The sequence below is a fragment of the Eschrichtius robustus genome, chromosome 19 (genome assembly GCF_028021215.1).
Source record: "Eschrichtius robustus isolate mEscRob2 chromosome 19, mEscRob2.pri, whole genome shotgun sequence".
NCBI classification, from domain to species: domain Eukaryota; kingdom Metazoa; phylum Chordata; class Mammalia; order Artiodactyla; family Eschrichtiidae; genus Eschrichtius; species Eschrichtius robustus.
In genome coordinates, this window is record NC_090842.1 from 56787017 (window position 1) to 56814756 (window position 27740).

Below are 27740 nucleotides of genomic sequence, written 5' to 3' on the forward strand. Positions count from 1 at the left end.
ATGGCAGACTTCATAGCTAAGAACATGGAGGTAATTAACCATGAATGGTGGGGGGAACATTTGGTGAAGAGATCAAGAATTATGCTTCATATGTTAATTTAAAATGTTGGGGCTTCCCTGGTGGTGCAGCGGTTGAGAGTCCGCCTGCCAATGCAGGGGACACGGGCTCGAGCCCTGGTCTGGGAAGATCCCACATGCTGTGGAGCAACTGGGCCCGTGAGCCACAGCTACTGAGCTTGTGCGTCTGGAGCCTGTGCTCCGCAACAAGAGAGGCCGCGACAGTGAGAGGCCCGCGCACCGTGATGAAGAGTGGCCCCCGCTCACCGCAACTAGAGAAAGCCCTAGCACAGAAACGAGGACCCAACACAGCCAAAAATAAATAAATAAATTTAAAAAAAAAAAAAAGTAAAATGTTAGTTACAGGGTGGAAGGGCATCTTTAAAAAAATGTCACCAACGGTGTCTTCCAGCTCTGTCTGCTTCTGACACCACTGTTTTGTGTGTTTTGGCTTCCTGCTAAGAAGGTGAATTTCTAAGTGTGTGACAGACAGAATCTTTTTTTTTTTTTTAAGTCATGATGATGACAAATTTTAATATTTATTTAATTAATTTATTTGGTTGCACTAGGTCTTAGTTGCGGCAGGTGGGCTCCTTAGTTGCGGCAAGCAGACTCTTAGTTGCAGCATGCATGTGGGATCTAGTTCCCTGACCAGGGATTGAACCTGGGCCCCCTGCATTGGGAGCGCGGAGTCTTAATCACCACGCCACCAGGGAAGTCCCCATGTGACAGCATCTTGCAAACAGAAAAGCTCCTAATCAAGAGCTGATCTCCTAGTGTCCCATCATAGGGAAAGAGGAAGGAAAGAGCTCTTGATTGCCTGCTCTGGGTCCCTAGTCAGTTGTTCCACATGGAGAAGGACCTCACTCGTCGGCTTTAGGAAAGGGGTATGGGGGCATGGCTATGAGACTAAGGACCTTATTTTTACACTCTTTGTTTTAAAAAATTAAAATTGGGCTTCCCTGGTGGTGCAGTGGTTAAGAATCCGCCTGCCAATGTAGGGGACACGGGTTTGAGCCCTGGTCCGGGAAGATCCCACGTGCCGCGGAGCAACTAAGCCCGTGCGCCACAGCTACTGAGCCTGCGCTCTATAGCCTGTGAGCCACAACTACTGAAGCCCACATGCCTAGAGCCCATGCTCTGCAACAAGAGAAGCCACCTCAATGAGAAGCCCGCTTTCTGCAGCTAGAGAAAGCCCGCTTGCAGCAACGAAGACTCAACACAGCCAAAAATAAAATAAATAAAATAAATAAATTAAAAAAAAATAAAATTCACATGAAGTTATGAAACATAGCATGGAGAGTTCCCATGTACACCTGATCAAGCTCTTTTCCAGTGATGACAGCTTGCATAACCACAGTATATTACCGAAACCAGGAAATGACATTTGCAGTTTGGGCTATGGCAAGTGAAGCTGCTATAAACATTTGTGTATAGGTTTTAGTGTGGACATGTTTTTATTTCTCAGGGATAAATATACAGGCCTGTGATTGCAGGATCATGGTAAGAGCATGTTTAAGTTTCTAAGAATCTGCCAAACTGTTTACCAGAGTGACTTTAGCATTTTACATTCCTGGTAGCAATGTATGAGAGATCCAGTTGTTCCACATCCTTGCCAGCACTGGGTATTATCAGTCTGTTTTATTTTAGCCGTTCTGATAGATGCCCAGTGGTATTTCATCATGGCTTTAATTTGCCTTTCCCTAATGGCTATAGCTGTTGAACATGTTTTCATATGCTTATTTGTCATATGTATATCCTCTTTAGTGAAGTGTACAAATTGTTGCCCATTTTTTTTTTTAAATATTTTTCATTGTTTATCTGAAATGCAAATTGACGTGGGCATCCTGTATCTTTTTTAATTAATTAATTAATTAATTAATTTATGGCTGTGTTGGGTCTTTGTTTCTGTGCGAGGGCTTTTTCTCTAGTTGTGGCAAGTGGGGGCCACTCTTCATCACGGTGCGCGGGCCTCTCACTATCGCGGCCTCTCTTGTTGCGGAGCACAGGCTCCAGACGCGCAGGCTCAGTAGTTGTGGCGCACGGGCTTTGTTGCTCCGTGGCATGTGGGATCCTCCCAGACCAGGGCTCGAACCCGTGTCCCCTGCATTAGCAGGCAGATTCTCAACCACTGCGCCACCAGGGAAGCCCTTGTTGCCCATTTTTGAATGGAATTATTTGTTTTCGTACTGTTGAGTTTAGAAAGTTTTTCAGGACTTCCCTGGTGGTGCAGTGGTTAAGAATCCACCTGCCAGTGCAGGGGACATGGGTTCGATCCCTGGTCCAGGAAGATCCCACATGCCGTGGAGCAACTAAGCCCATGCGCCACAACTACTGAGCCTGCGCTCTAGAGCCTGCGAGCCACAACTACTGAGCCCACGAGCCACAACTACTGAAGCCCATGTGCCTAGAGCCCATGCTCTGCAATAAGAGAAGCCACTGCAATGAGAAGCCCACGCACCACAATGAAGAGTAGACCTTGCTCGCTGTAACTAGAGAAAGCCCGCGCACAGCAATGAAGACCCAACACAGCCAAAAAATAAACTAAAAAAAAAAGAAAGTTTTTCACGTATTCTGGGTTCCAGTCCATTGTCAGTATATGAATTGGAAATATTTTTCCCATTCTATGTCTTGTCTTTTCACCCTCTTAATGGAGGATGGATATTTGCATGCAAGTTTACATTTTGATAAAAGTCCAGTTTATCAGTTTTTTTCTTTATTAGATTGGGCTTTTGTTGTCATGTCTAAGAACTCTTCACCTAACCCTAGGTCATAAAGAATTTTAAAAATATTTTCTACTAAAATTTTAAACTATTATTTTGTGATCTCTGAATCATCTTCAGTAAGTCTTAATTTACAGAATGAGGTATAAGTTGAGACTCATTCTTTTTTTAGCCTGTGGAAGTTCAACCGTTCCACTATCAGTTATCGAGAGGAAATGGAGAATTCTTCCTCCATCAATTCCTTTGCACATTTGTCGGAATCAATTGGGTATACTTAGGGAGGTTTATTTATTGAATCTCTATTCTGTTCCATTGTTAATTGAGTGTGTCCTTCCTCCAGTACCACACATACAGTAGCTTTGTAAGTCTTAAAATCAGGCAGTGTGAATCCTTAAATTTTCAAACAAATTTTTTAGCGGGACTTTCCTGGTGGTCCAGTGGTTGAGTCTGCGCTCCCAGTGCAAGGGACCCGGGTTCGATCCCTGGTCAGGGAATTAGATCCCGCATGCCGCAACTAAAGATCCCGCATGTGGCAACAAAGATGGCGTGCGCCGCAACTAAGACCTGGCGCAACCAAATAAATCAATAAATAAATTTTTAGCTATTTGATATACATACATATATTATATCCTAATATTATATTAGGGTATATTATATTAGGATATTATATACGTAAGAGTAAGTTTGTCTGTCTCTACAAAGTAACAATATTTTGATACTTGGGATATTGAAAGAAATTGTATTAACCGATAGATTACTTTGGGGAGAATTACAGTTTATTACGTTGTGTTTTTCAATCAGTTAACGTGGATATGTATTAAATTTTGTTAAGGTCTTCTTTGATTTATTTCATCAGCATTTTGTACATTTTAGCATATGTAATCTGTACATGTTTTGTTAGATTTACATCTACGTGTTTCATTTTCTGATACGATTGTAAATGGCATCATCTTTTAAATTTCAGTTTCCAGTTGTTAATGGCTTGTTTAGAGAAGTATGATTTTTGATGTGTGTGTTAATCTTGTATTCTGTGACCTTGTTGAACTCACTTATTAGTTCTACTATTTTGGGGGGAGTATATTACTTGGAATTTTCTGCACAGACCATCATGACATCCGCAAATAAGGACAGTTTTATTTCTTCCTTTCCGATTCCTATTCAATAATTCAGTTCTATTCCAAAGGCAGGAAAAAGTCTACCTTACTCTAGGAAGGGTCAGTCTTTCTGTTCTATTCATTTTATTTCCTTTTCTTGCCTTATTGTACTGACTAGAACCTCCAGTACTAGGTTGGGTAGCAGTGATAATGAGTCTTGCCTCGTTTTGGATCTTAGAGTGAAAACTTTGTTTTTCACCATTGAGTGTGATGTTGGCTGTAGATTTATTGTAGCTTTCTATCAGGTTGAGGAATTTCCCCTCTATATCTAGTTCGCTGAGAGTATTTTTTTAAAAAATTTATTTATTTTTGGGTGTTTTGTATCTTTGTTTCTGTGCGAGGGCTTTCTCTAGTTGCGGCGAGCGGGGGCCACTCTTCATCGCGGTGTGCGGGCCTCTCACTGTCGCGGCCTCTCTTGTTGCGGAGCACAGGCTCCAGACGCGCAGGCTCAGTAGTTGTGGCTCACGGGCCTAGTTGCTCCGCGGCATGTGGGATCCTCCCAGACCAGGGCTCGAACCCGTGTCCCCTGCATTGGCAGGCAGACTCTCAACCACTGCGCCACCAGGGAAGCCCCAGCTGAGAGTATTTTTTTAAAGAAAAACTTTTATCGGAAAAAATTATGAATTCTCAAGAAGTTGCAAAGGTGGTATAGTGAGGTCCCATGTACCATCATCACCTAGTTTTTTCCAGTTGGTTACATCTTACATAATTATAGTCCAATGTCAAAGCCAGGGGTTTTACATTGGTACCATATATATATGTAGTTGTATGTCATTTTATGAGAAATGTAGGTATTTATGTATCCAGAACCACAATCAAGATGCAAAATTATTCCAACACCAAGAAGATAGACCTCATGCTAGCAATATCTAACATTTCTACCTGACCACCGTCTATAACCCATGACCACCACCAATCTATTTTTTATCTCTAGAACTTTAAAATATTGAGGATGTTATACAAATGCAATTATACATTATGTGACCTTTTAAGGTTGTTTTTTTTTACTCAGGATAATGCTCTTGAAATCTCTTCATTTCTTATCTCACTGGTTGTTCCATCTCAGTGTCCTTCACTGCTCCCTATTTTTCTTTTATTTATTTATTTATTTATTTTTTATATTTGGCTGCGTTGGGTCTTCGTTGCTGTGGGCGGGCTTTCTCTAGTTGTGGCGAGCGGGGGCTACTCTGTGCGGGCTCTAGAGCGCAGGCTCAGAAGTTGTAGTGCACAGGCTTAGTTGCTCTGTGGCATGTGGGATCTTTCCGGACCAGGACTCGAACCCGTGTCCCCTGCATTGGCAGGCGGATTCTTAACCACTGCGCCACCAGAGCAGCCTGCCCCCTTTTCTTCTTTTGGGTCCTTGATCTGAACAACCCAGTGCTGATCCTTTTTTTTTTTTTTTTTTTAAGCTGCACTCACTCCCTTGGTGATCTCAACCTTTCAGAGTTTTAAATGCCATCTACATATTAAAATTTAAAATTTTATATCTCCAACCATACCTCTCTTCCAAATTCATGCATTGAACTCTTTATACTTGAATGTGCAATAGGCATCTCAACCTCAAAATGCCCAAAGTTGAGTTTCTGATCTTCCTCCCAAATCGTTCCACACACAGTTTTGCCCATCTCAGCGTATGACTTCTTCAGTAGTCCAGTGAGAAGATCCTAGTAGTCTTTCTTGATTTCTCATTTTTAAATTTTTTATTGAGGTAACACTGGTTTATAACATAAGTTGCATGTGTACAACATTATATTTCCGCTTCTGTATACCCTACAGCGTGCTCACCACCAAAAATTTAGTTTCTGTCCATCACCATATAGTTGACCCACTTTACCCATTTTGCCCTCACCCTCACCCCTTCCTTTCTGGTAACCACTATTCTGTTTTCTGTATCTATGTGTTTGTTCTTGTTTGGTTTGTTTATATATTTTGTTGTTGTTGTTTGATTTTTATATTCCACATATGAGTGAAATCACATGATATTTGTCTTTCTCAATCTGACTTATTTCACTTAGTATAATACCCTCAAAGTCCATCCATGTTGTTGCAAATGGCAAGATTTCATCTTTTTTATGGCAGAGTAGTATTTCATTGTATATATATCCCACATCTTTTTTTTTTTAAGGTTTTTTTTAATGTGGACCATTTTTAAAGTCTTTATTGAATTTGTTACAATATTGCTTCTATTTTTTATGTTTTGATTTTTTGGCCATGAGGCATGTGGGATCTTAGCTCCCCAACCAGGGATCAAATCTGCACCCCTGCACTGGAAGACGAAGTCTTTTTTTTTTTTTTTTAATAAATTTCTACTCTTTATTTATTTATTTATGGCTGTGTTGGGTCTTCGTCTCAATGCCAGGGCTTTCTCTAGTTGCGGCAAGTGGGGGCCACTCTTCATCACGGTGCGCGGGCCTCTCACTATCACGGCCTCTCCCGTTGCAGAGCACAGGCTCCAGATGCACAGGCTCAGTAATTGTGGCCCACGGACCCAGTTGCTCCGCGGCATGTGGGATCCTCCCAGACCAGGGCTCGAACCCGTGTCCCCTGCATCGGCAGGCAGACTGTCAACCACTGTGCCGCCAGGGAAGCCCTGGAAGACAAAGTCTTAACCATTGGACTGCCAGGGAAGTCCCACCACATCTTCTTTATCCATTCATCCAATGATGGGCACTTACCGTTTCCGTATCTTGCTATTGTACATAATGCTTTGATGAACATAGGGGTGCATATATCTTTTTGAATTAGTGTTTTTGTATTCTTTGGGTACATAGCCTAAAATGGGATAGCTGGATCATATGTTAGTTCTATTCTCAATTTTTTGAGGTATCTCCATACTGTTTTCCACACTGGCTGTACCAATTTACACTCCCAGCAACAGTGTATAAGGGTTCCCTTTTCTACACATGCTTGCCTACACGTTATTTCTTGCCTTTTTATTAAAAGCCATCCTAACAAGCATGAGATGATACCTCATTGTGGTTTTGATTTGCATTTCCCTAATAATTTGTGATGTTAAACATCTTTTCATGTGCCCATTGGCCATCTGGATGTCTTCTTTGGAAAAATGTCTGTTCAGCTTCTGTCCGCTTTTTAATCGGGTTGTTTGTTTTCTTGTTGTTGTTGAGTTGTAGGAGTTCTTTATATACTTTGGATATTAACCCCTTACCAGATATATTATTTGCAAATATCTTTTCCCATTTGATAGGTTATCTTTTAATTTTGTTGATGGTTTCCTTTACTGTGCAGAAGCTTTTTAGTTTGATGTAGTTCCATTTGTTTATTTTTGCTTTTGTTTCCCTCGTGTCAGTTGACATATCTAGAAAGATATTGCTAAGACAGATGTCAATCAGTGTACTGCCTATGTTTTCTTCTAGGGGTGTTATGGTTTCAGGTCTTAGAGTCAAGTATTTAATCGATTTTGAATTGATTTTTGTGTATGGTATGAGGTAATGGTTTCTTTTCTTTTTTTTTTTGCACGTGGCTGTTCAATTTTTCCAACGTTTATTGAAGAGAGTATCCTTTCTCCATTGTATGTTCTTTGCTCCTTTGTCATAAATACATTATCCATATATGTGTGGATTCTTTTTGGGCTCTCAATTCTGTTCCATTGATTATGTATCTGTTTTTCTGCCAATACCATGTGGTTTTGATTACCATGTTTTTCTGCCAATACCATGGCTTTTTAATATAGTTTGAAACCAGAGAGTATGATCTTCACTTTTGTTCCTTTTTCTCAGGACTGCTTGGGCTTTTGGGGTCTTCTGTGGGTCCTTATATAAATTTTAGAATTTTTTGTTCTATTTGTAAAAAATGTCTTTGAGGTTTTGATAGGGATTGCATTGAGTATGTAAATTGTATAGGTAATATGGAGATTTTAACAATGTTATTTCTTCCAATGCATGAACATGGGCTATATTTCCATTTATTTGTGTCGTGTTCAATTTCTTTCAATGTCGTATAGTTTTCAGTGTACAGGTCTTTCACCTTCTTGGTTGAATTTATTCCTGTGTATTTTATTCTTCTCTTGGTTGTGACTGTAAAGGCAATTGCTTTCTCTCTTTCTTTCTTTCTTTTTTTTTTGGCCATGCTGCACGACATTGAGCTCGCCCCCCCCTGCAATGGAAGTGCGGTGTCCTAACCCACTGGACTGCCAGGGAATTCCCTGCAATTTCTTTCTTAATTTCTCTTTCTGCTAGCTCATTTTTAGCATATAGAAATCCAACATATTTTTGTCTGTTGATTTTGTACCCTGCAGCTTTACTGTATTCATTTATAATTTCTAATAATTTTTGATGGAGTCGTTAGGGTTTTCTGTACATAAAATCATGACATCCAAAAATAGTGTCAGGGACTTCCCTGGTGGTCCAGTGGTTAAAAATCTGCCTTCCAATGCACGGGACGCGGGTTCGATCCCTGGTTGGGGAACTAAGATCCCACATACTGTGAGGCAACTAAGCCTGCGTGCTGCAACTACTACTGAGCCCGTGCACTCTGGAGCCCGTGCGCCACAGCTAGGGAGAAGCCCACACACTGCAACTAGGGAGAAGCCCGCGTGTCGCAACGAAAGATCCTGTATGCCACAACGAAGATCCTACATGCTGCAACTAAGACCTGATACAGCCAAATAAATAAATAAATATTTTAAAAAACCCAAACCAAAACAAAAAACACAAAACCAAACAACAAAAAACAAAACAAAAATAGTGTCAGTTTTCTTTTTTCCTTTCCAATTTGGATGCCTTTTTTTCTTTGCCTTGCCGAATTGCTCTGCCTAGGACTTCCAGTATTACGTATAATAGGAGTGGCAGAGTGGGCATCTTTGTTTTGTTCCTGATTTTAGGGAGATAGCTTTCCTTGAGCATGATGTTTGCTGTGGGTTTTTCATATGTGGCCTTTACTATTTTGAGATACGTTTCTTCTATACCCAATTTATTGAGAGTTTTTATCATTATTGGGGGTTGAATCTTGGCAAATACTTTTCTGTATCGAGATGATCACGTGGTTTTTATCCTTTATTTTTTTAATGTGGCATATCACATTTATTGATATCTGGATGTTGAACCATCCTTGCGTACCTGGAATACAGCCCACTTGACCATGGTGTATGATCTTGTAACATGTTGGTCTATTCAGCTTGCTAATATTTTGTTGAGGATTTTTTTTTTGGCTGCACCACGTGGCTTATGGGATCTTAGTTCCCCAACCAGGGATTGAACCCGGGCCCTGGCAGGGAAAGTGCTGGGTCCTAATCACTGGACTGCCAGGGAATTCCCTTGTTGAGGATCTTTCCATCTATGTTCATAAGAAATAATGGCCTGAATTTTTTTTGGTGTGTGTTGTCTTTGTCTGGTTTTGGTATCAGGGTAACGTTGGGCAAAAAAAAGTGAGTTAGGAAGCGTTCTCTCCTCTTCATAATTTAGAAGAGTTTGAGAGGGATAGGTATTAAATTCGCTATCAATTAGATTGCAGTATTCCTTGACTTTTAAGTTTGGTTTCTGGAGAATTGGCATTTTCTTTTTGTGGTACAGTGTTACCATGGTTCTTCATGGTGCTTGATGAATTGTTGTTCTGCCGGTGCCTTTGAAGTAACAAACACTCTTCCTCTTGATTCTATCAATTCAACAAGTTAGAAATTAGAGGCTTTTCCAGTAGGTGGTGCTATAGCACAAGGTTCTGGTTTCTCTTGCCTGAGATGCCTCTGGCTGTAGTCAGCACTTTCCACCTTCCACTGTCTGTGTCAGAGGTGAGGCACCATGCCCTGATTATGACTTCTTGTGCCTCCAAGGTTCTTGGTGCCTCGCAGATGCCAGTGTCATTGGTTTCAGTGCCTGGGACACTGGGATGGTGAGCTCTTCTGGGGTGGTGAACTCATAGCCTCTATCACTGTGAGGGCAGGGAGAGGATGAACGGGGAGCCTCTGCCATGTCCAGTGTTGTAAGGCTTGCAGGCTTCACTGCTGTGGGTGGGAGACTCTTTACTGAACTCCACAATTCTACCAACTCCATTTCTACAAGCCTCATCCAGGTCCCCATCACTGCTCTCCAGGATTACTGTAATAGCCTTATGAATAGTCTTTCTTATTTTGTCCAGGTCCACCTACGGTCTGTTTTCCACACAGCAGCAGAGGAAATCCTTTTAAAACATAAATGAGGGCTTCCCTGGTGGCGCAGTGGTTAAGAATCTGCCTGCCAATGCAGGTGACACGGGTTCGAGCCCTGGTCCGGGAGGATCCCACATGCCGTGGAGCAACTAAGCCCGTGCGCCACAACTACTGAGCCTGCGCTCTAGAGCCTGCGAGCCACAACTACTGAGCCCACGAGCCACAACTACTGAAGCCCACGCGCCTAGAGCCTGTGCTCCGCAACAAGAGAAGCCACCGCAATGAGAAGCCCGCGCACTGCAATGAAGAGTAGCCCCTGCTCGCTGCAACTAGAAAAAAGCCCGCGTGCAGCAACGAAGACCCAATGCAGCCAAAAATAAATAAATTTATAAAAAACCAAAAAAACATAAATGAGACCAGATCCCTCTCCTCTACCTCGGGCTCCCATCTCACTTAAAGCAAACGTCCTGTGATCTACTTTTCCATATCCTGAGTTCAGGTCCTGCCTCTCTCCCCCTTTACTCCAGTCACACTGTCATCCTTGCTGTTCCTCAAAACTTCAAGTTGTCTTCTCACATTGTGGTCCATATTGGTAGCCGATCTCTCTGACTGGAAGTTCTTCCCCAAGATACACATGGCTCTTTTATTGACCTTCTCCAAGCTTTTGCTCAAATTTCGTCTCCTCAGTGAGGACTACCTTAACTAGCCTATTTCAAATTAAGCCCTCTGTGGACTGCTCTGTTCCATTACCAACATCTTTTCTTGTTAAGGGTTTTTTAAAATTTAATTTATTTTATTTATGTTATTTTTGGCTGTGTTGGGTCTTCATTGCTGCGTGCGGGCTTTCTCTAGTTGCAGCGAGTGGGGGCTACTCTTCGTTTCAGTGCAAGGGCTTCTCATTGCTGTGGTTTCTCTTGTTGCGGAGCATGGGCTCAGTAGTTGTGGCACGCGGGCTCTAGGGTGTGCAGGCTTCAGTAGTTGTGGCGCACGGGCTTAGTTGCTCTGTGACATGCGGGATCTTCCCAGACCAGGGCTCAAACCCGTGTCCCCCGCATTGCATTGGCAGGCGGATTCTTACCCACTGCGCCACCAGGGAAACCCACGTGTGACACTTTTATTGTACCTAAGTTTACTGAAAGTCAATAAGAGCTTACTATTTCTGTTACAAAATTTGTCAGCAAGGAAAGTAACTGGATATGATGAAAGTTTTAAGTAAGTTAAATATAAATGAGATAAGAGTTTTGGGGTGAACTCTTTGGGAATAATTATGTTTTAGGAATGCCTCCTTAGAAATAGTCTCTCCAGATTTTTTTTGTGTGTGGTAACTTGAAACTTTAGAGTTTTGCTAAATTAAATGATGGAAATTCACTGAATATCCAGATCATTTTAAATAAGATAAAATACTGAAACATTAGTTGATTAACAGGTCTAAGTTTACCTACTTTTGTCTACTTATGAGAGAAAAACTAAAGATACTTGGGTTTATTAGACACACATTTTGTACCACATTGAGGAAAGAAATAATGCTATGAGAAGATGGACATTTCTGGAGGTTATAGAATATATTCATAAGTTTGCCAAACAAGAAATGCTAGTATATTCACAACTGCTTGCCTTTTGGCTTTCACTGGACGTTAAGGTTGTTTTTTTTTTATTTAATATTTATTTATTTATTTGGCTGTGCCATGTCTCAGTTGTGGCACGTGGGATCTTCGTTGCGGCATGCGAGATCTAGTTCCCTGACCAGGGATCAAACCTGGGCCCCCTGCATTGGGAGCACGGAGTCTTAACTGCTGGACCACCAGGGAAGTCCCCACATTAAGGTTTTTAAGAGTTAAAAACGTATTGTATAATTGGAGTTACTAGAAATAATAAGGGAATCATTTCAGTATGCAATGAAGTCAGGATGTGTGTTTTCAGTAAAAGAAGGTATGAGAAATGGAAATGCATTTTGTTAAGGGGAAAATAATTGTAATTTGGTCCTAAAGCTGGTTATTTCTAAATGGGAAAGAAAATAAGGGACAAACCAATATGGATACAGAAAGTTGTGGAAGGTTTGTAAAAAAGGAAACCTGAAGCATCTCTGAGAGAGATATTAAACTCACTAGGATTATTTTGAATGTTAAATCCCATGGGAAACATTGTCCAGTGAGAGACAAGCCTTCTTAGGCTATACTTATGGTAAATGTTATTAATATTAATATAGATATTCTAGAAATTATATGAAATTTCTTTAAAAACCTGGTATGTGATCTGGGGGGACCTTCAAGATGGTGAAGGAGTAAGACGTGGAGATCACCTTCCTCCCCACTAATACATAAAAAATACAGCTACATGTGGAACAACTCCTACAGAACACCTACTGAATGCTAGCAGAAGACCTCAGACTTCCCAAAGGCAAGAAAATCCCCACGTACTTGGGTAGGGCAAAAGAAGAAAGAAAAACAGAGACAAAAGAATAGGGACGGGACCTGCACCTTTGGGAGGGAGCTGTGAAGGAGGGAAAGTTTCCGCACACTAGGAAGCCCCTTCACTGGCGGAGATGGGGGGTGGGCAGGGGGGAAGCTTCGGAGCCACTGAGGAGAGCACAGCAACAAGGGTGCAGAGGGCAAAGCGGAGAGGTTCCGGCACAGAGGATTGGCGCCAACCCGAGAGGCTTGTCTGCTCACCTGCCGGGGTGGGCGGGGGCTGGGAGCTGAGGCTCGGGCTTCGGGCTTCGGAGGTCAGACCCCAGGGAGAGGACTGTGGTTGGCTGTGTGAACACAGCCTGAAGGGGGCTAGTGTGCCACAGCTAGCCGGGAGGGAGTCTGGAAAAAAGTCTAGACCTGCCTAAGAGGCAAGAGACCATTGTTTCGGGGTGCGCAAGGAGAGGGGATTCCTTCCCTGTCTGCCCACAGAAGGCAGAGCACTGCCTAAATGAGCTCCAGAGATGGGCGTGAGCCACGGCTATCAGCTCGGACACCAGAGACGGGCATGAGACGCTAAGGCTGCTGCTGCCGCCACCGAGAAGCCTGTGTGCAAGCCCAGGTCACTATCCACACGTTCCCCCTCCCCGGGGAGCCTGTGCAGCCCGCCACTGCCAGGGTCCCGTGATCCAGGGACAGCTCCCCCAGGAGAACACACAGCGCGCCTCAGGCTGTTGCAACGTCATGCCGGCCTCTGCCCCCGCAGGCTCACCCCGCATTCCAATTACATCTACCATACCCCTCCTTCCACCTGGCATGAGTAAGCCACAGGCCCCTAATCAGCCGCTGCTTTAACCCCATCCTGTCTGGGCGGGAACAGAAGCCTGAGAGCAACCTACACGCAGAGGTGGGGCCAAAACCAAAGCTGGACCCCGGGAGCTGTGCGAACAAACAAGAGAAAGGGAAATCTCTCCCAGCAGCCTCAGGAGCAGCAGATTAAATCCCCACAATCAACTTGAGGTACCCTGCATCTGTGGAATACCTGAATAGACAACGAATCAACCCAAAATTGAGGCGGTGGACTTTGGGAGCAACTGTAGACTTGGGGTTTGCTGTCTGCGACTGACTTGTTTCTGATTTTTATGTTTATCTTAGTATAGTTTTTAGCGTTTGTTGTCATTGGTGGATTTGTTTATTGGTTTGGTTGCTCTCTTCTTTTTTTAAATTACTTTTTAATTTTTTTATATTAATAATTAAAAATTTTTTAATTTTAATTATTTTATTTATTTACTGTTAATTAATTAATTTTTTCTTTCCTTTTTTCTTCCTTTTCTTCTGAGCCGTGTGGCTGACAGGGTCTTGGTGCTCTGGCCTGGTGTCAGGCCTGAGCCTCTGAGGTGGGAGAGCTGAGTTCAGGACATTGGACCGACAGAGACCTCCCGGCCCCACGTAATATCAGTCGGCGAGAGCTCTCCCAGAGATCTCCGTCTCAACGCTAAGACCCAGGTCCATCCAACAGCCAGCCAGCTCCATTGCTGGACGCCCCATTGCCAAACAACTAGCAAGACAGGAACACAACCCCACCCATTAGCAGAGAGGCTGCCTAAAATCATACTAAGTTCACAGACACCCCAAAACACACCACTGGACGCAGCCCTGCCCACCAGAAAGACAAGATCCAGCCCCACCCACCAGAACACAGGCACCAGTCCCCTCCACCAGGAAGCCTACACAAGCCACTGAACCAACCTTTCCCACTGGGGGTAGACACCAAAAACAACGGGAACTACGAACCTACAGCCTGTGAAAAGGAGACCCCAAACACAGTAAGTTAAGCAAAATGAGAAACAAAGAAATATGCAGCAGATGAAGGAGCAAGGTAAAAACCCACCAGACCAAACAAATGAAAAGGAAATAGGCAGTCTACCTGAAAAAGAATTCAGAGTAATGATAGTAAAGATGATCCAAAATTTTGGAAATAGAATGGAGAAAATACAAGAAACGTTTAACGAGGACCTAGAAGAACTAAAGAGCAAACAAACAATGATGATGAACAACACAATAAATGAAATTAAAAATTCTCTAGACGGAATCAATAGCAGAATAACTGAGGCAGAAGAAAGGATAAGTGACCTGGAAGATAAAATAGTGGAAATAACTACCACAGAGCAGAATAAAGAAAAAAGAATGAAAAGAATTGAGGACAGTCTCAGAGACCTCTGGGACAACAGTAAACGCACCAACATTCGAATTATAGGGGTCCCAGAAGAAGAAGAGAAAAAGAAAGGGTCTGCGAGAATATTTGAAGAGATTATAGTTGAAAACTTCCCTAACATGGGAAAGGAAATAGTCAGTCAAGTACAGGAAGTGCACAGAGTCCCATACAGGATAAATCCAAGGAGAAACACGCCAAGACACATATTAATCAAACTATCAAAAATTAAATACAAAGAAAAAATATTAAAAGCAGCAAGGGAAAAGCAACAAATAACATGCAAGGGAATCCCCATAAGTTTAACAGCTGATTTTTCAGCAGAAACTCTGCAAGCCAGAAGGGAGTGGCAGGACATATTTAAAGTGATGAAGAGGAAAAACCTACAACCAAGATTACTCTACCCAGCAAGGAGTCATTCAGATTCGACAGAGAAATTAAAACCTTTACAGACAAGCAAAAGTTAAGAGAATTCAGCACCACCAAACCACCTTTACAACAAATGCTAAAGGAACTTCTCTAGGCAGGAAACACAAGAGAAGGAAAAAACCTACAAAAACAAATCCAAAACAATTAATAAAATGGTAACAGGAACATACATATCGATAATTACCTTAAATGTAAATGGGTTAAATGCTCCAACCAAAAGACATAGACTGGCTGAATGGATACAAAAACAAGACCCATATATATGCTGCCTACAAGAAACCCACTTTAGACCTAGGGACACATAACAGACTGAAAGTGAGGGGATGGAAAAAGATATTCCATCCAAATGGAAATCAAAAGAAAGCTGGAGTAGCAATCCTCATGTCAGACAAAATAGACTTTAAAACAAAGACCATTACAAGAGACAAAGAAGGACACTACATAATGATCAAGGGATCAATCCAAGAAGAAGATATAACAATTGTAAATATTTATGCACCCAACATAGGAGCACCTCAATACATAAGGCAAATGCTAACAGCCATAAAAGGGGAAATTGACAGTAACACAATCATAGTAGGGGACTTTAACACCCCACTTTCACCAATGGACAGATCATCCAAAATGAAAATAAGTAAGGAAACACAAACTTTAAATGGCACATTAAACAAGGTGGACTTAATTGATACTTATAGGACATTCCATCCAAAAACAACAGAATACACTTTCTTCTCGAGTGCTAATGGAGCATTCTCCAGGATAGATCATATCTTGGGTCACAAATCAAGCCTTGGTAAATTTAAGAAAATTGAAATTGTATCAAGTATCTTTTCTGACCGCAACGCTATGAGACTAGATATCAGTTACAGGAAAAAAAACTGTAAAAAATACAAACAGGTGGAGGCTAAACAATACACTGCTAAATAACCAAGAGATCACTGAAGAAATCAAAGAGGAAATAAAAAAATACCTAGAAACAAATGACAATGAAAACATGACAATCTAAAACCTATGGGATGCAGCAAAAGCAGTTCTAAGAGGGAAGTTTATAGCAATACAATCCTACCTCAAGAAACAAGAAAAATCTGAAACAACCTAACCTTACACCTAAAGCAATTAGAGAAGAAGAACAACAACAAAACCCCCAAAGTTAGCAGAAAGAAAGAAATCATAAAGATCAGATCAGAAATCAATGAAAAAGAAATGAAGGAAACAGTAGCAAAGATCAGTAAAACTAAAAGCTGGTTCTTTGAGAAGATAAACAAAATTGATAAACCATTAGCCAGACTCATCAAGAAAAAAAGGGAGAAGACTCAAGTCAACAGAATTAGAAATGAAAAAGGAGAAGTAACAACTGACACTGCAGAAATACAAAGGATCATGACAGATTACTACAAGCAGCTCTATGCCAATAAAATGGACAACCTGGAAGAAATGGACAAATTCTTAGAAAAGCACAACCTTCCGAGAATGAACCAGGAAGAAATAGAAAATATTAACAGACCAATCGCAAGCACTGAAATTGAAACTGTGATTAAAAATCTTCCAACAAACAAAAGCCCAGGACCAGACGGCTTCACAGGCAAATTCTATCAAACATTTAGAGAAGAGCTAACACCTCTCCTTCTCAAACTCTTCCAAAATATAGCAGAGGGAGGAACGCTCCCAAACTCATTCTATGAGGCCACCATCACCCTGATACCAAAACCAGACAAAGATGTCACAAAAAAGAAAACTACGGGCCAATATCTCTGATGAACATAGATGCAAAACTCCTCAACAAAATACCAGCAAACAGAATCCAACAGCACCTTAAAAGGATCATACACCATGATCAAGTGGGGTTTATCCCAGGAATGCAAGGATTCTTCAATATATGCAAATTAATCAATGTGATACACCATATTAACAAAATGAAGGATAAAAACCATATGATAATCTGAATAGATGCAGAAAAAGCTTTTGACATAATTCAATACCCATTTATGATAAAAACTCTCCAGAAAGTAGGCATAGAGGGAACCTACCTCAACATAATAAAGGCCATGTATGACAAACCCACAGCCAACATCATTCTCAATGGTGAAAAACTTAAACCATTTCCTCTAAAATCAGGAACAAGAGAAGGATGCCCACTCTCACCACTATTGTTCAACATAGTTTTGGATATTTTAGCCACAGCAATCAGAGAAGAAAAGGAATCCAAATCAGAAAATAAGAAGTAAAGCTGTTACTGTTTGCAGATGACATGATACTATACATTGAGAATCCTAAAGATGCTACCAGAAAACTACTGGAGCTAAGCAATGAATTTGGTAAAGTAGCAGGATACAAAATTAATGCACAGAAATCTCTTGCATTCCTATACACTAATGATGAAAAATCTGAAAGAGAAATTAAGGAAACGCTTCCATTAACCATTGCAACAAAAAGAATAAAATACTTAGGAAGAAACCTACCTAAGGAGACAAAAGACCTATATGCATAAAACTATAAGACACTGATGAAAGAAATTAAAGATGATACAGACAGATGGAGAGATATACCATGTTCTTGGATTGGAAGAATCAACATTGTGAAAATGACTATACTCCCCAAAGCAATCTACAGATTCTTTGCAATCCCTATCAAACTGCAAATGGCATTTTTCACAGAACTCAAACAAAAAATTTCACAATTTGTATGGAAACAAAAAAGACCCTGAATAGCCAAAACAATCTTCAGAAAGAAAAACGGAGCTGGAGGAATCAGGCTCCCTGATTTCAGACTATACTACAAAGCTACAGTAATCAAGACAGTTTGGTACTGGCACAAAAACAGAAATATAGATCAATGGAACAAGATAGAAAGCCCAGAGATAAACCCACACACATATCTTTTTTTTTTTTAACATTTTTATTGGAGTATAATTGCTTTACAATGTTGTGTTAGTTTCTACTGTATAACAAAGTGAATCAGCTATACATATACATATATCCCCATATCTCCTCCCTCTTGCGTCTCCCTCCCACCCTCCCTATCCCACCCCTCTAGGTGGACACAAAGCAGCAAGCTGATCTCCCTGTGCTATGCGGCTGCTTCCCACTAGCTATCTGTTTTACATTTGGTAGTGTATATATGTCCATGCCACTCTCTCACTTCATCCCAGCTTACCCTTCCCCCTCTCCGTGTCCTCAAGTCCATTCTCTATGTCTGCGTCTTTATTCCTGTCCTGCACCTAGGTTCTTCAGAACCTTTTTTTTTTTTTTTTTTAAGATTCTATATATATGGGTCACTTTATCTTTGATAAAGGAGGCAAGAATATACAATGGAGAAAAGACAGCCCCTTCAATAAGTGGTGCTAGGAAAACTGGACAGCTACATGTAAAAGAATGAAATTAGAACACTTCCTAACACCATAGAAAAAAATAAACTCAAAATGGATTAAAGAGCTAAACATAAGGCCAGACACTATAAAACTCTTAGAGGAAAACATACGAGGAACACTCTATGACAAAAATCACAGCAAGATCCTTTTTGACCCACCTCCTAGAGAAATGGAAATAAAAACAAAAATAAACAAATGGGACCTAATGAAACTTAAAAGCTTTTGCACAGCAAAGGAAACCATAAACAAGACGAAAAGACAACCCTCAGAATGGGAGAAAATATTTGCAAATGAAGCAAGTGAGAAAGGATTAATCTCCAAAATTTACAAGCAGCTCATGCAGCTCAGTATCAAAAAAAAACCCAATCCAAAAATGGGCAGAAGACCTAAATAGACATTTCTCCAAAGAAGATACACAGATTGCCAACAAACACATGAAAGAATGCTCAACATCATTAATCATTAGAGAAATGCAAATCAAAACTACAATGAGATATCACCTCACACCAGTTAGAATGGCCATCATCAAAAAATCTACAAACAATAAATGCTGGAGAGGGTGTGGAGAAAAGGGAACCCTCTTGTACTGTTGGTGGGAATGTAAATTGATACAGCCACTATGGAGAACAATATGGACGTTCCTTAAAAAACTAAAAATAGAACTATCATACGACCCAGCAATCCCACTGCTGGGCATATATCCTGAGAAAACCATAATTGAAAAAGAGTCATGTACCAAAATGTTCATCGCAGTTCTATTTACAGTAGCCAGGACATGGAAGCAACTGAAGTGTCCATCGACAGATGAATGGATAAAGAAGATGTGGCACATATATACAATGGAATATTACTCAGCCATAAAAAGGAACGAAACAGTTATTTGTAGTGAGGTGGATGGACCTAGAGTCTGTCATACAGAGTGAAGTAAGTCAGAAAGAGAAAAACAAATACCGTATGCTAACATATATATATGGAATCTGAAAAAAGAAAAAAGAAGGTCATGAAGAACCTAGGGGCAGGACAGGGATAAAGACGCAGACGTAGAGAATGGAGTTGAGGTTATGGGGAGTGGGATGGGTAAGCTGGGACGAAGTGAGAGAGTAGCATTGACATATATGCACTACCAAATGTAAAATAGATAGCTAGTGGGAAGCAGTTGCATTGCACAGGGAGATCAGCTCGGTGCTTTGTGACCACCGAGAGGGGTGGGATAGGGAGGGTGGGAGGGAGACGCAAGAGGGAGGGTAATGGGGATATATGTATACATATAGCTGATTCACTTTGTTATACAGCAGAAACTAACACAACATCGTAAAGCAATTATATACTCCAATGAAGATGCTAAAAAAAATTTAACATCTACTTAAATTCTACAAAAAAAAAAATCTGGTATGTTCTGGTATAATGTTATCCGTCATAATTCTAGTTAAAATGTTGTATGTCGCAACAGTAACCAGGTTTCTTTGTCAATTGCATTGTAATCAGATCTTTAACCATGCCTTTTAAAGTTTTTTGTCATTTATAGGCAATTATTTTTGTACTCTGACATTTTTGTGAAACAGTGCTTCATCTTGAAGCATATTCATAGGACTTTTTGACAAGCACAAGTTTCTGATAAGTTTCAGATCACAATTTTGAAGTAGTTAAGAAATTAGAGAATTCTAACAAATCACGATGTCTTCATAAAACTGTTAAGAAAAAAGTTAATTACATAGGACTGAGGGAAGTGGTGAGTATGGTTATAATTTTTATGGGTTTTGTCTTAAATATTACTGGTTTTTAATCTGTGTTCCAGATACAAGGAAACCTTATCCCTCAAGCTAATTATGATTTATAGCAACTTGGTAAACTATACCCTGTAGGCAGAATTGGAACATTCATCTTTTCTCTCTGCTGATCCGTCCTGAATTGGAAGCTCTTAGGTTCCCAGCAGTCTTCTCAGGTGAATAAGGAAGGTCACCTCCTGACAGGTGCAGAAATCTCAAGATATCCTGATGTCCTTGAGAATAGAAGAATTCACCCAAATCTATAGATAGTACAGGTGGAATCTGTGGCAAGCCCTTGGCATGGCTTTCCTGGCCTTGAGAGTCCTTTTAAGAGCTCACTCAGAGATTCCTTATAAAAAGTTAAAGCCTAGCTAATTTAAAAGAGCCTATGTCATCAATTACACATATATAAAAATCAGGCCAACTGTATTGAAACCAGACTTACTTTACACACAAATGAGCCTTAATTTTGCTATATTTGAGAAATGAGGGTAATTTTAGAGAGAAAAAGATTATGTTTCAGTGGATATTAAATTTTGATTTGGTTAATTGCGGTCTGTATTAACTGTCTAAGACTCACATCCCAGATAGCTCCTTCTTGTTATGTTACATTATTGTAAAGTTTAATTGAATTCTTAAAGGACACTTTAAATTTACTTCTGAAGCTGATCACAGCAATCTGTCTTTGGATGAAGATCGGATACCCTGTGACCTGTAACCATGAGACTGTGCATACTGGAAAAGGCATCATTTAAAGGACTGTCTCCAATCAAGACAAAAGGACCTACATCAAGTACTCTTAACTAGCACATGTGCATCAGAATTGAAGGGAATTGACTCTTGAATTCATATTACCCAAGAAAGAAGGGCCTCTGCATTGGGCTCGTCTATGGAAAGAGCTGCTGGCCCCAACTGATACCCATACCAGGACGAGAAGTAGACTACAGCAGTGGTCGGCAGCTGACCCAAGAATCTGGACCCAGCCTGTGAGAGCCAGTCTACTAATTTAATTGAACTTTTACCAAATGTTTGTCTCCTTATAACATTGAAAGTTACTGTTTTACCTCTAACCATACTGTTGCTCCCAATGTTTAAGATGGAAAGAAAATTCTCTAGTGAAGTTGTCACAGACTATAACTACTCATGGCATGTAATCACTGCTTGCTTTAAGTCTACTGTTAAAAACACATGTATAGGGCTTCCCTGGTGGCGCAGTGGTTGAGAATCTGCCTGCTAATGCAGGAGACACGGGTTCGAGCCCTGGTCTGGGAAGATCCCACATGCCGCGGAGCAACTAGGCCCGTGAGCCACAACTGCTGAGCCTGCGCGTCTGGAGCCTGTGCTCCGCAACAAGAGAGGCCACGACAGTGAGAGACCCGCGCACCGCGATGAAGAGTGGCCCCCACTTGCCACAACTAGAGAAAGCCCTCGCACAGAAATGAAGACCCAACACAGTCATAAATAAATAAATTTTAAAAACAAAAACAAAACAAAAAAAGAAACACATGTATAATGTTTCTGTGACAACTCTGTATATTTATAAAAGGTATAGCCTATGAAATGTTTCCCCATTAGAATATCTCTGAGCTTGTTCACTATGTCTGATTAGTTTTCCCCAAATGTGGATAACTAGGCAAATACATATATATATAGACACACACACACACACACACACACACACACACACACACACACACACCAGAGGAGCAGCCTGTTTGGGGCCTATTGAACATTCATTGTACATCTGCTTTGGCCATTGAACATGAGAATGCATTTAAAAGTCAAAATGGCAAAATGGAGTGACTGTGGTTCAGGCATCCAAGGTGGAGCTGGTTGGCCATTGTGGATGTGATTTTAGACACATTCCTATTTTACTGAGAACTTGAATTTCCTTAACTGTGTCAGACTCAGGATGACACCAGTTGTTCTCAGAGCAGTGTCTGCTGCCAGCTGCAACCTTATGGTCTCAAGGTCTCCTCTTATAGCTATTAATTTTTTTCTTACTTTGGGAATAGTAGCAAACAAGAAGGCTCAAGACGTAACCTTCCAGCAGAAGGCACTAGAGTTTTTAGTCAGAACAGTAGTACATAGTACAATTACTTTAAATTAGATTTTAGCAGAAAAAGGAGACATATTTGTAGTGGCCAGTAGTTCTTATTATGTATATATTAATACCACATCTGAAGTTAAAATCTACTTAGATAAAATCAGGCAGCTGGCTGCCTGACTATAACAGAAGTGTCCGGTTCAGAATGGTTTTCAGGCTTATTTTCCTGAATTCTTCAAGGAACGAGATCTATTTCCTAGGTTTATTAAAGTTCTGGTTGTCAGTCCTTCTCTTACTTCTAACTGGGTCTGTTGCACTAAAAGGGTTGGCCAAGAGAATAAGGTCTTAATCATGCTAGAGTCAGATCCAAGACTTGGAACTTGGGAATATTTCCAGCTCATTGTCCATTCCCCAAATTGCCATAGGATTATGCAGTTTTAGCAGGAAGTAGCTCAGAGCCGTCATTGCCCCATTCCCTCAGAGATTTCGGACAGGAGTGGGGATTGAAACTGAGTCCCCCTGAAACCTAGTTTCCCTGTCAAGTTTATGATTAACCTCTCTACTGAAAACGTTATTCCCTATCTTGTCCCACACCTGTTCCTCTCAGGGTTGAGGATTATGAAAGAAAATGTGGGGGGGTGGTTTGAAATCAAGAAGGATCCTGCAGGGCCCTCCCAGGTGCAAAAGCCCCTCCATGTCCCCTGTTTCTTGTTACAGAAAAAGGCTTTAATCTCCTAGGCCTTCTCTGAGTTCCAAAGCGCAGACTCAAGCAATTGCTAATTGGGGAAGTGAGGGAATGCAGAAACAAAGGAGGAACAGTTGAGCAAGAAAAGTAATGATGGCTTAAGCAACAGTTCAGAGATAAAACAGAGTCGTAGTTCCTCGTCAAGTGATATATGTAAAAATCTGATGCATATCTTTGAGTTGTTCTGCAGGAAGTAAGACCCCCACCCAGGTGGAGGATGGTGACTCCATGGACCACAAGAAAGTAGATCCCAGACTGGTTGGAACCAGAAGGTTGATGATTACGATTCCAGAAACATCACCCTGTTACTACCAACCAATCAGAAAAAAATCATGCACCCTGCACCCTCACCCCAAATACTGCCTTTTAAAACCCCTCCCTGGAAGCCATCGGGGAGTTCGTGCCTTTTGAGCATGAGCTGCCCATTCTCCTTGCTTGGCACCTGCAGTAAACTGTATACTTCATCACAACCCAGTATCAGTAAGTTGGCTTTGCTGCAAGGCAGGCAAGTGGACCCAAGTTTGGTTGTGTAACACCAGTATCACCAACTCTTTGCTGTTGTGCAAATTAGAAGAATGTGCACCTTTTAAGTGGATTCTACCTGTGGGGTAAAGACTTGGTAAGAGGCATGTAGGCTGGATTTTAGACCCACTCACCTCCTCACTCCATCACCTCTATTCTTGCATTTCCTCTGCTACTGCTTCTTTCCTGGGCATTTCTCTCACTGAAGTTCCTGCTGTATCACAGACACAACCTGCTCAAGGACAGGTCCATAGGCATAGTTTGATTGAGTCTATTTCTGACACACACACACCACCCCCCCCACCCCTGGGAAACTTTGAGGCCTAGAAACAGGAACAAAGCCAGAGGGTGGGGCTGCCAGGAGTCTTATATTCTGTAACTCCAAGAGATTCACACATGCAACTAGACACAGTTTGGAAGACCTGCCCTGAGGAAGACACAACAGTGTCAGAGGAAAACGTGGGAAATTGTGTAAGATGAAAATATGTGCATTTCTATTTGGAACGTTTTACTGAGAGTTGTGTGTGGAAGAGAGAGACCCTGGGGATATATTATATGGAATCCTTGTGGGGAATCATGTGTTGAGCCTGGACCAATGTCCGCATTTGACAGTATCTGACTGAGAGTGAATTCTATTGAGACACTGTGACCTTGTGTGGGAGGTGGACCACTGACTGGGATAAGGGAGTGTGTGCATGAGTGCAAGGAGGTGAGGCTGTACATTTGTCTTCATGGCTCTGTGTGTGTGAGTAGAGCACACCTATGCATGTACAGTGAGTAGGAGTGTGCATAAGTTCCTTAGGGATTTAAATGAGTATTATGAGGAGGGGAGAGAAAACTTAGAAACAGTGTTTTCCTTGGGATCGGAATTAAGGCAGTAATGTACATAAAAGTATTTAGCACTCACATAGAACATACATATAAAACTTTGTGACAGGGATTGTTTCAAATGCTTTGTTATGTGAATTTATTTTATCTTGTACCAAAGAAACATCACAGAGACTTTTATATTGTTGAGCAGACAGCACAGAGATGTTAGGCAATAACATGATCAAGGTCACACGGCCACGGGGCTTGGAGATGAGGACCACACAGGTGGCGTCCACAGCCTGTGGTACTAATGCTCATGCTGTGCTGCCTCCCTCACAGTTTTAATGAACATATAATCAAATATCTCACTTTCCTGAAAATCTCTCACTTAGTTGCCTTCCAGGGGTTAAGCTGAGGGTTTCTCAGTCAAAATTGAATGTCGGTGTAAGAAGTAAGAACAGTTTCATATTTTTAAAGCCCACATCTCCCCCTCTATGCAATACAGCAATGGAACACTGGCCATCACGGCTTCTAGGAGTCACGTCAAGAGCAGAAAAATAGTCACTTTCTAGAGAAGCTCAAATCATTTGTTAAGTTTGTAGGACCAGTTGGGGAGCAAGGCTGTATCTAAAATTTGGTCAACTTGGGTTTGAAATAAAATTGTTAGGCTTCGGGAAGAACGGTGTAGACATTCTTGTCCTTAGCCAGTCTACTAAGTAAGTACAGCTAAGAATCCTGGCGTTATATATGTTAGACAAACATAAGGAGACTCTTACCCCCTTGTAATACATTATATATTTTGCTTATGTATTATACTTTTAAAATTACTACATGTCTTTTCCAACTGCAATGTAAGCTCCGTGGAGTAGGATTTTTGTCTCTTTTTTCCACTTATTACTCACTCAATAAGCAATTGTCCAATGAATGGATAGATGGACGAATAGATAGAAGGATCCTTCTGATTGCTTTACTAATAACCCTCTGATTTGGGATTATGTTCATCAGATATTTTATATATAAGAAGTTTGGGTTTAGCAGAGGTTAAATTTCTGTAACAAGGTCCCACAATGGCAGAGACGGGACTCTTTTCTGGGTGGTGTGTTCCTCCAAATCTAGGGTGAATAGGAAAATTGCCAGTAAAGATTCTGGAATAGATTTCATGTCAGAGAAAAAGTCAGCTGCATGGGATGGGCACCAACTTTATGAAGCAGGACAGCCAGGGAGCTCTTTGTTATAATTGTGTCATTGTGGCTTATCGCAGATTTGTACATTGACTCTGACACCTAGAACTGTGATTAGATAAGGCATATCAGCATCTCCAGTACTATGAGAAGCTGCTTCTTGTTATCACGGTGGACTTTGGGTAGTGCAGACTGAACACACTTTTGGAGTCACGAATTCCAAAAGAATAGGGGGCAGGGCTCTACAGACTGAGAGAAAGGGTCAGGGATGACCCACCTCCTAACAGCATTTATAGGGCACCTTCTCCAGACAGATTCGCAGACAATCGGTTTCAACAGGGAAGAAAGTCTCAACTGGAGACTGTGGAATCCTTGGTCTGAAGGATGGGAAGAAGGAATCTGATCACCTCTTCTTCTTGTGCCAGGTCACCTGGGCACAAATCATTGAATGAATATTGGTAGAGAATGGGAAAGAGAATGTGTATGTGTATCATGAGAATGATTGGATTTGCACAATTGTATGTCTTTTTGCCTATTTTTTCCTCTGGATTTGGAAGTGTTTGTATGTAATATGTGTATCTGTGCCTCTAAGCGCATGTCTGGACTCAGATGAATGTCTCCTTGTTGGAGGTGTGCTAATGTCTCTGAGCTGCAAGAGAAAACCATGTTATATGTCCTGATTCTGCCTGGGCAACAGTGTGGGAGAGAAAACACTGGCCTTTCACTCACTGATGCATCCATCTCTTCCATAGCCGAACCCCTACCGACAGTCTGTTTCCCTGAGTGTGGGTTGTATGGTGAAGGTGAAGGCAGATCTTGTTTCTCTGTGGGTGAGTAGATCCCAGTTTATGTGTGATGGCAGCTGACACACAAGGGGAGAGTGTTAGTTTTTCGCATGTATTGGGGACACTCACTGGAAACAGTTCAAGGTTCTTTAATCACCAGAATGCACTGAGGTGACTCATGCAAAAGTGTGAGATTACACTGCAGGCGGGATTTCCTTTGTGTGTGTTTGTGTGATGTCAAAGTGAGAAAGGTAGATGTTTCTGACATGGAGGTGGGAGTGGGAGGGAGAGAAGGGCTGTATTTGTCCCTGAGGAGGTTATGTTTTCTGTAGTAAAGGCCTGACTGAGGGAGCCATCTTCTTGTCCCTGCAGAGGGAACCCAGAATTTGTGGTGAATTTCTACGTGTATCCTGGGGAAGGCGGCGACATCGCATTCCATTTCTGAGTCTACACGAACACCGTGGTGGTGATGAACAGCTTCCAGGAAGGGGGATGGAGGGAGGAAGAGAAAGCATCTTCTGACCCCTTTGTGCCAGGGCAGCCGTTTGAGCTTTGATTTTTGGTGCTGGAGAATGAATACCAGGTGTGTGGGCGCTAAGGGGTGAGGGGCGTGGAGCACCGTGGCGGTGGTGGGGCTGCTGTGGAGAAACACACAGAGTCCAACTCTGATCTGATCTCAACAGACCAATTTGATTCCATGTCCTACCACGTCCTTTCCTCCTCATAGGGCTCAACCACAAAAGCTTACCTCCCAGTCTGATGCCTGTCTTGTCTTCTCAACTAAAATGGGCCAGGTTTGTAGTTGCGGCTCAAACATCGAATCTCTCAATCCCTATTGGCCACCATATCTCATCGAAGACACTCATGTCACAGGCCAATTCTCCCCCAGTCCTCCATGCTTCAGGGCCAAGAACATATCTCCTATGCATGGCAGAAGTCCCATCCCAGAGGAAAATCATTGAACACAACTTTTGAAAATTATTGAACACACTTTTTGAGCACTACCATGTATGCTGTGCAAGCAGAGATTCAGAGTTGAATCCCATATGTCTCTTGCTCTCATGGACAATCAGGAATGTGGAGGGAGAAGTGCAGGCCCACTGTCATCAAGGTAAAGCAGGGATGGGGAGCTCTGGAGGCAAGGAAGTGGACACTGGGGGATGATTCCCTACAGCAGTGTCATGGCAGGATTTCCTGGAGAAGGAGATATTTGAACTGCTTTGCTTTTACGGAGTAAAGAATTTTTACAGGCAATGAAAAGAGGAAAGGGAAGGAGGAGGCCTAATTGTTCTGAACTCACAAGCAGTATATCTCTTACCTTAGGTGTTTGTGAATAACAAGTCCACCTACGTCTTTGCCCACCGCCTGCCCTCACGGTCGGTGAAAATGCTGGAGGTGAAGGGAGATATTGTGCTTACTTCAGTGGAACTATGTTGA

The 27740-nt window shown here is 41.6% G+C and overlaps 1 protein-coding gene across 1 annotated transcript; it reads left to right on the top strand.

The window, feature by feature from the left end:
• Positions 1 to 27740, top strand: LOC137752427 (galectin-16-like). The gene is given in 4 exon segments (XM_068527135.1): positions 1 to 30; positions 26271 to 26336; positions 26656 to 26886; positions 27627 to 27740. Coding segments are annotated over 4 exon segments (441 nt in total).